This window comes from Triticum urartu, chromosome 2A (genome assembly GCF_056163025.1).
Source record: "Triticum urartu cultivar PI428250 chromosome 2A, HENAU_Tu73, whole genome shotgun sequence".
In the NCBI taxonomy this organism is placed as follows: domain Eukaryota; kingdom Viridiplantae; phylum Streptophyta; class Magnoliopsida; order Poales; family Poaceae; genus Triticum; species Triticum urartu.
Window position 1 is genome coordinate 200320392 of NC_141874.1, and position 8995 is coordinate 200329386.

Consider the following 8995-nt stretch of genomic DNA (forward strand, 5'->3'; position numbering starts at 1 on the left):
TTCTGCCCATCCATCACAACCACTCCTGGGCGACATACTTCTTCGACTTCCAGAGAAGGCGAACTACAATACTGGACCCGATGATGAGCAATGGCGACAAGCCAATGGATGAGCTACAAGAGGAGCATGGCCGGTTGGCGGATGAGCTTTTGGCTGCCATAATCAAATGCATTGACGCTTACTTCGATGGCTGGAAGCCAAACACAGCAGGCTGGTACAACTGGTTCTCTAGGAATGTCACAGGACCTTGGGTATGCAAGAGGTAAGATGACAATACTTGTTTACAGAATACTCTGTTCACTGAGATTACCAGATGACAACATATGTTATTTTGTGTATTAATCAGGGAATCGAGCGGGATATTCGCTTTGCACTTTGCAAGGCAATGGATGGGGACTAAAATGCAACGCGAATTGTCTTTGGTGAGTAAGGAATTGGAGAGGTGATAATAATAAAGGTGTAGGGGGGTTAACACATGTTTACTCGGTATTTCTGCAGATCGGTGGCGACATTGACAATACAAGGATGATCTTGCTGTTTGAAGTGCTTGGTATGAAGGACAACCCCATCCAGCTGCCGAAGCCCTTCGATCGGTGCCAAAAGGAGTAGAGTTTCAGTACTTTTCATGAACATCGGCTAGTTTTTTGTACTGAATTTATTCAACACCTATATGGATGTTGACCTCACCACCTTAGTTACTAGTGTTTTTGACGGCATTCAAGCACTCAGACTTAACCCTCATGTGAACTAAAAGAGGCTGGCGAGTGAACTTGATGTGTATCTTTTCTATCTAAACTAAATTAAGCCGTCGTGTCTGAAGCATAGTCCATTTGTAGGATCATGCCTGATGTATTAATAGAAAGACAAGGTATCCGGGCAATGCCTTCTTGAACGGGTTCAAAGCGACGATTCAGAATGACAGCACAACTGAATGACATACTATTCAACACAAGATATGAAGTGGTCATCGTCAATTGTCTGTAACACGCATCCGAGATCAGCAAGCTTGTCGAGCGTCGATCTGTATCGATAAGAATGCATGGTTGTCGTCATTTGCCAAGTGATTTTAGAAGTAACAATAAGAATGCACACAACTACTATTGTTTTGTCAGCTAGGCAGTGACTGATAAAATTAGCACACAATATAACATGCCGGACTAAACTCACCTTGCTTCTGATTCTGGTATACCAAGACGTTCCACCACCAGGTTCACACTAACTCCATGCTCGAGTGCGCTGATAAATAGCCATTGCAAAAAAATAAAAAAATTCAGAACACTAAAAATGTCTGTTTCTTATGTGATTTAACACGTGCCGTTTTGTGATGATTTCGTACCTGATCCCTGGCTGGTCCAGAAATCCCATTATCATATCAGTGAGATTTTCTTCCTCGGCCTTCACACTCAGACGACGCTGGCATGGATCACAAAAAAGAATGGTGAGCAACCTGCTACTCTGGACTCTACACACACTACACGATTTGATCTGATTTTAATCAACCTCTGGGACACGGCGTGCAGTGCTAGCCAGCGGTGCGGATGCGGCAAATGGGACGAGAGCAAGAGAGTGCACGACGCGTTTAGCATGGTCGCTTCACATCACAGATGAACATAGATGCAGTCCAGGAAATGATGAGTGATATCGTTGAAATTTGTTACCACACTGAAGCGGGGTTAATAATCACGAACACATGGTTTCAATATGATAGCACTACCATAACAACTTACAAGTCATGCTAACCTCAATGAATAGGCTGCAACTACGGGCACGCCGAGCTCGGCACGCAAGCGACCGGTTATTTTGACGTACACGCCATCACTTTTGGTTTGATAGAAAGGCACGAACAATGACATCCACAAACTTAATCAATCTGCATGTTTTTGGATCCATAGAGAATTAACCCACAATCACGCTCGCTGTTTTGGTTACCTGATGCTCGCTGAACACATGACATCGATGCCGTTCTCGGACCTGAAAAGAGGCAGATATGTTGGTCAGGCTAACAAAGTGCCAGACATGGGTGAACTGGGTGGGGGCGGGGGAGGGGGGACAAGCTGTTCTTGCTGTACGCACTCACCAGACGCGTGCCTTGACGCAACCCGTCCCGTCGGCCAGGGTGAAGAAGACGGAGTTATCAGACACTTGCTTATTCACCATTTTTCCTAGCAGCCTGACCTGCAATTAGCGAAAGAGTTAGACATATGTCTAGTTACCTTTGGTGATATAGGATTCAATACTCACCGTAGTCACCTCCACGCCCGTTGCAGTGAGATAGTTCGACGCGTCAATGATCCCTGTGCCCATGTCTTTTATCTGCTTCGCGGTGCATGGAATCAAGGTGTCCGGCGGTGCGTCCTTAGCGGAGAAGTGGCGTCAAAACACAAGAGCTTAATGTACGTCGGCCGGAGCGCCGGGGAGGGCATGGATGAAAGCTTACCTTCCACCTCGTAATGCCGCCTCCGTTGCCGTCCGGGATCCATTCAGCCCGGAGGAGGGGATCAACACCGGCGCCGTGCGCGCTCGGCACCATGAAGCCTGAAGGATCCCGGCTCATACTTCCGTAAGCGCGCAACTAGTATGATGGCTGCACCGCTCGACGGGGAGGTCGTGAGAGCATATTATACGAACAAAGTTTACAGATGGCTTTTAATTGCGTCGTCGGACGAGTCAACTGACACTCGCACAGGCCTGTACGCACGCGTCTTAAGTGCTCGCTCACCAGCCTAAATGGGCATGCATTACTACGGCAGGTCGTGAAACTGTGTACATGCATTCAAAGACCAACCCAATCTCATGAAACTGAAGCCACAGCAGGACTGATACGTACAGGCGTGTGACAAGTACAGCTCCATTACACACACGTACGACTTTTTCAAACCAACAAGACCATATCACATGAGCCGTATGATGGCAGACCACATGTGTTGCACAACATGCGAGCGACGTGGACGTGCTTGCACGCGAGAAGACACTCATGTGTACGTATACATAGTGTAGCAGCTAGAGGTTCAACACGTGGCTCACATAGGTTCCTTTCGGGCATATGCATGGACCCGTCACGTATTCAAGACCGAACCTGCGCCTGTCTCGTGGTGGGCGTCACGTGCGAGAAAAACGGGACGTAACGGCGCGCCGTACACATAAGAACCTGCACGAAGTGCTGCCGGGTAGTTGGAACCTGATATACACAACGCTACAGGTGGCCACCCTTTCGTACGCACGCGCCCAGACAGGCTTTTCGTCAGCCAACTAGGCATAAAGTAGCCAGAACCGGCCTGCCAACAAAGCTAAATCTCAGAGCACATGGGCTTCAAACAGTACTACAGCACACAGCTAGTACGAATCACAAAGCACAACCAACGGTACTGATAGCTATTTCTAGGGCAAGCTATGATAGAAAATCCTCTTCCTATATATATATATATATATATATATATATATATATATATATATATATCCCAAACACACATATTCTCATTCACACACATATTCCCATTCTTGAAATGGACAACTTTTTACTCACCGCCTATATATCTCCCGAGAGAGACAGAGAGAACGCGGTTAATTAGATGATGAGAGAGAACAGTCGAGAGAGCATGTGTGGTTGGCTAAATAGCTAGCTAAATCTAGTTGTTGGGGAGGAGAGATGAATCTAGCTAGCTAACTAATGGAGAGGGGTTATGGTGGATGGGGGCATTAACGGGGGAGAGAAAGAGAGGTGTAGGAGAAAGAGAGAGGCCATTTATGGAGGAGGGTGCCATTAATGAGGAGAGAAGAGAGGTAGGAGGAAGAGAGAAGAAGAGCAACAATGGTGGAGAGTGGAGAGGGGAGAGGGGAAAGGAGGGGGGGGAGAGGGCAAAGTGGGGGATAGGAGGGGGATGGGTGGAAAAGGTGGCAGAAGCCGCAACTAGCAGTAGCGCTGCTTTACAAAAAGCGCTGCTGCTATTGGACTTAGTAGCAGCGCTCTTCAGGAAAAGCGCTACTACTAAGTGGGGTCCACTAGCAGTAGCGGCGCAGTAAAACCAAGTGCTGCTACTAAACTGTTAGTAGTAACACTATTTTCTATACACTGCTACAACTCCGGCGACCATCGGTGGCCTCGTCTGGCCCCACATAGTAGTAGCGCGTTTCTGCTTCACAGCTCTACTACTATAGAGTTACTAGTAGCGCTTGCCAGGAAAAGCGCTACTGCTAAAAAGCAGCAGTGTTTACTCTTTTCCAACACTACTACTATGCTACTTTGTATAAGCATTTTCCTAGTAGTGACACCTCGCAACCCGACGTGTTAAAGGGGTTGTCAATCCCTTTCGGGTAACGATGCCAGAAAATTGTAGTAGGTTGGAATAATAGATCGCAAATAAAATAAATTGCAGCAAAGTATTTTTGTATTTTTGGTTTAATACATCTGAATAAAAATGCAAAGGAAAAGTAGATCACAAGCAAATATATGAGGAAGAAGACCGGGGGCGTAGGTTTCACTAGTGGCTTCTCTCAAGAAAGATAGCAAACAGTGGGTAAACAAATTACTGTTGGACAATTGATAGAACCTCAAATAATTAAGACGATATCCAGGTAATGATCATTACATAGGCATCACGTCCAAGATTAGTAGACCGACTCCTGCCTGCATCTACTACTATTACTCCACATATCGACCGCTATCCAGCATGCATCTAGTGTATTAAGTTCATGAAAAAACTAAGTGATGCAATAAGAACGATGACATGATGTAGACAATATCTATCTATGTAGAGATAGACCCCATCGTTTTATCCTTAGTAGCAACGATACATACGTGTCGGTTCCCTTTCTGTCACTGGGATCAAGCACCATAAGATCGAACCCACTACAAAGCACCTCTTCCCATTGCAAGATAAATAGATCAAGTTGGCCAAACAAAACCCAAATATCGGAGAAGAAATACGAGGCTATAAGAGATCATGCATATAAGAGATCAACGAAACTCAAATCACTTTCATGGATATAAAAAGATATGACTGATCATAAATTCAAAGTTCATTAGATCCCAACAAACACACCGCAAAAAGAGTTACATCATATGGATCTCCAAGAGACCATTGTATTGAGGAGAGAGAGATGAAGCCATCTAGCTACTAACTACGGACCCGAAGGTCTACAAAGAACTACTCAGGCATCATCGAAGAGGCACCAATGGAGGTGGTGAACCCCATCCGAGATGGTGTCTAGATTGGATTTCTGGACTCTGCGGCGGCTGGATGAATATTTCGTCGACTCCCCTAGGGTTTTGGGAATATTTGGGTATTTATAGAGCAAAGAGGCAGTCCGGGGGGCACCTGAGGTGGGAACACCCCACCAGGGCGCGCCTGGGCCTCCTGGCGCGCCCTGGTGGGTTGTCCCCTCCACGGGACTACCCCCAGGTGCTACCAGGGCCCAACTTGTTCCTTCTGGTCCATAAAAAATCTTCGTAAAGTTTCGTGGCATTTGGACTCCGTCTGATATTGATTTTCTGCGATGTAAAAATACGGAAAAAATAGGAACTGGCACTTGGCACTATGTCAATAGGTCAGTACCAAATGATATAAAATGAATATAAAATGATTATAAAACATCCCAGATTGATAATATAACAGCATGAAACAATCAAAAATTATAGATACGTTGGAGACATATCAAGAACTTCTCTTTGGATGCCATCGAAAAGGTGGAGAAAATGATGAAGGAGGATATGGAGAGCGGCGGATTTGTGCGATTCTTGCTTGGCGCCGGGTCTCGTTTAAATAGAGGGCGGACATGAGGAGCTTGCTCGACGTTGCGTTTAATTCGGACCACTCGTGAATGAACATCTGGCCGGAGTAGGTTTCTCGGCTTCCATGCTGATTTAATGGAGGCGTTTGAATGAGGTGAGGAGGCATGTTCAGCCAGGCGTCCAGCAGGCGGCGCCCTGAGCCGGCACGCCGCTACAATGACAAAGGCAGTGAGAAGTCGCGTCCGTCCTGAGCTGTCTTCAATGTGTAGCGGCACGCTCTACAACGGCATGAATGCGGGCAGCTGGCAAAGAGCGGGAAGCGTGTGGGGGATGAAGGAGGGGTTTTGGGATGGGCCAGAGCGGTCAGAAGCGGGCATGTGAGTGGTTCGGACTCTTGTAAAGCCCCTCCCCCAACATACACACATGTGTCTCATGTTTGCGGGACAAAATACGCCCAAACCTTGCTGCGGACCGATACGGGACTGCGTTGGATCGCTTTCGCGGTCTGGAAAACGCGGGTTAGACAGATTTTAGAGATTTAAGGGTCAGCAGTGGAGATGCCCTTACATAAGTTTAAGGTTAACAATGAGAAAAAAGATAAAAGGTGCTGCACGGTGGAAAGCGCAAAGGAAGTTAATGGGTTACACACGAGACGACAATTAGATCCACCAAGCCACTCTCGCATCGCTCCCTCGAGCGACGAGGAGGGTGAACCCTAGTTGCCACTGGGCCACCTCCCATCCCTCCCTCCCCGTCCCTGGCCACCACCAGGGTGTCCTGCCAGGCGATGCCCAGTCGACGTCGGTGGCAACAGGGCCTTCTCTCCCCTCCCTCTGTGTTGGCCGGCACGAGACGACACATCGATATGGCATCGCGTCGCTTCTTCAGGGCACAGCGGCACAAGGGCGGGCTCTCGCGGCGCGGCCTACCTGTGGCGTGGATGGCTGGTACGCATCGAGCTTCCTCTTCCAGGGCACGGGCGTGGTTGTTGGGCGGTGGTGTGTTCGGGGGCGCGATGTGGCGATGGTGGACCTGACGAGCAGAGGCTCCCTACGGCGTGTGCTAGGAGCCTCGTGGCTTGGTGACCTCGAGGTCGTTGGGTGGCAGTTGTTGGCGGCGATGGTGTCTGCAACTCTTTTCGTGGGTGTGGAGGCGGGTCTGAGGTTAGTGGGTTGTGGCGTGGTGTTGAATGGGGGTGACGGGACTTGGTTGGGTGAGCCGAGGGGGGCGGAGCTGGTGCCGATGTGACTGCTCGGCGTCAGAGTTGCCGGCTGCCATGAGTGCTTCCATTTGGATCAGAAGTTGTCCGATCTGATGGGTTGGTGTTCACCTCTCCGAGTGTGTTTGTTGGCATTGGGCCGGCAAGGCAGCCTTGCCTCTGGGACATGAGTTTGACGTGGTCTTCCTGCCTGGGGTGGGTTGCTCCTCGCACGAGTTCCGGTGCGTACGCCTTGGAGTCGGGCTTCTTGCAAGCCAATGTGGGATCTTGCAGTTCGATTGGGGAGGTGTTTTCGTGTTGTGGCGTCGGTAAAGCTCTGTGGAGGTGGTGGACAGAACATCATTGTGCCGGCAACCGGGTCGGTGCTTCAGGTCATGGACTTGGTGTTGTTTAAGCTGTCCACTCCACGATGGCCGGCCGTCGGCAGTCACTAGGTCATGTCCCCCTCTCCGGTCCATCAGGAATGTACGGGATTGCCAGCGTGGGCGCCCCTACGATGCTGGTGCGGACCCTGGCTCGGTGACTGATGCAAGGCTTTTCTAACCATGGATTGGGCACTGTGAAGCCAGGGCCGGTTCTGAGATTTTGGGAGCCCGGGGCGAAACTAAAACTCGGGGCCCCTTAGAGTATAATTATCGTAACAATAATAATCAATATCTTTACGGTATCTGCCATCCTCCATTTCTGACCATCCGAAATGTGAAGTAGATTATGGTAATGTAAAAAAGATCGGATCCACAATTTGTAGGAATATCCCTTATTCTCTCCAAGCCAGCTACAACCCTTCCCCATATCATACAAACAAATAAAGGGAATATACACTGGGTGAAACCTAACATATTTTTAGTAATATCTAACAAAACTAGGGGGAATCTTTTTAAGTTTTTGAACAAGTATCAGTCAAATTTGGATCCATAGCAATACACAGGACACTTTTCTAGCACATGTATATATATAAATTTTATTCCATCCAAAGCCAATTCATATGAAATAATTTACACCCACAAATACACGTAATGGTGAAAATAAAAATACAGCATATGTTGAGCAGTGCGCAATCTAGGCATCATGTATGCAAAGATAAATTACTTAATTAGCTAATAGGGAAAAGTAATTAAAACCTGGGATCTGTCGGAGGATGCGGTCTGGATTGAATGTATGTCTACGCTTGGCGACGACGGATGACATCTCCAGTGGAGATTGGGGAGCGGAGGTCGCCGATAAAACGGAGACTCGCGATTAGGATCACTCGCGATCAGATCTGACCATCTTGGAAGGGAATAATTAGGCATCCGAACATGCGTGCGTTCAAAGCTACAACTACGAGCTACTACATCGGATGAGGAGTCGAGGAACGAGCCGCTGTGTGCTAGGCTAGACACAGCCTGCGTCTCCATGTTCAGCCCATGTCCCAGTGCATAGTGGGCTTAGCCTAGCTGGCTAATGTATACGTACCCTGGGGTGGGGCCCCTGCATCCTGGGGGCCCGGGGCGGCCGCCCCCTCTGCGCCCCCTCAGGGCCGGCCCTGCGTGAAGCGGGCAGTTGGCGATGTCTCATTGCATGGATGCTAGGGCGATGTCCCTGGAAGGAGGTACACATGGTTTGCTCTCCGGTGGGAACCATATCTAAGGTGGTGGCTAGATCTCTTGGTCATGTTGGCAGCGAGAGGTATAGCGGCGGGTGGTTTAGGCTTGCTTCGGTGCACCGTTTCGGAGTTGGGGATTTGTACCCTTGTAATTGCCCTGGAGTCCTTGTGGTGACACAGAGTTGTCTGGCGAAAGCTTTGCGCTTTGTCACTGACGACGGTGACGCTTGCGGGGGCCGGTCTCTTCTTGAAGACGTCATTATGGTGCTCCTCTCCGTGTCTGGGTTCTGGGTGATAACCTTTGTCCAGCGGACTCAGTAGCGGCGAGCTTTGCACCGCTCTCCCACTTGAGGGCCTTGTCATGGAGCTTAGGTAGTCTAGGACGTAGCGTGACGTTGTACTTTGATCTTTCGATATTAACTTTCGGTAGAGTAGTCACGTGCGTGCTACTTGAACCGGTTAC

The 8995-nt window shown here is 48.8% G+C and overlaps 1 protein-coding gene across 1 annotated transcript; it reads right to left on the bottom strand.

Annotated features, from left to right (window-relative positions):
- Positions 1 to 810: 810 nt before the first annotated feature.
- LOC147984532 (replication protein A 32 kDa subunit B-like) lies at positions 811 to 2665 on the bottom strand. The gene is made up of 9 exons (XM_087539770.1): positions 2438 to 2665; positions 2242 to 2355; positions 2078 to 2175; positions 1930 to 1971; positions 1741 to 1818; positions 1501 to 1591; positions 1337 to 1413; positions 1168 to 1236; positions 811 to 1021 (listed from the first exon to the last, which is right to left on the bottom strand). The coding sequence occupies exons 1-9, from the start codon at positions 2552 to 2554 to the stop codon at positions 940 to 942; spliced, it is 768 nt and encodes a 255-aa protein (XP_087395896.1). The 5' UTR covers positions 2555 to 2665; the 3' UTR covers positions 811 to 939.
- Positions 2666 to 8995: the final 6330 nt, after the last annotated feature.

Bases quoted from the DNA above. Each gene is read 5' to 3' on its own strand.
- LOC147984532 (XM_087539770.1), bottom strand. From the start codon at position 2,554: ATGAGCCGGGATCCTTCAGGCTTCATGGTGCCGAGCGCGCACGGCGCC. The intron at 1,592-1,740 runs GTTAGCATGACT...TGTGATGTGAAG, and splicing joins GTTGCAGCCTATTCATTGAG to CGACCATGCTAAACGCGTCG. The intron at 1,022-1,167 runs GTGAGTTTAGTC...TTATCGATACAG, and splicing joins ATACCAGAATCAGAAGCAAG to ATCGACGCTCGACAAGCTTG.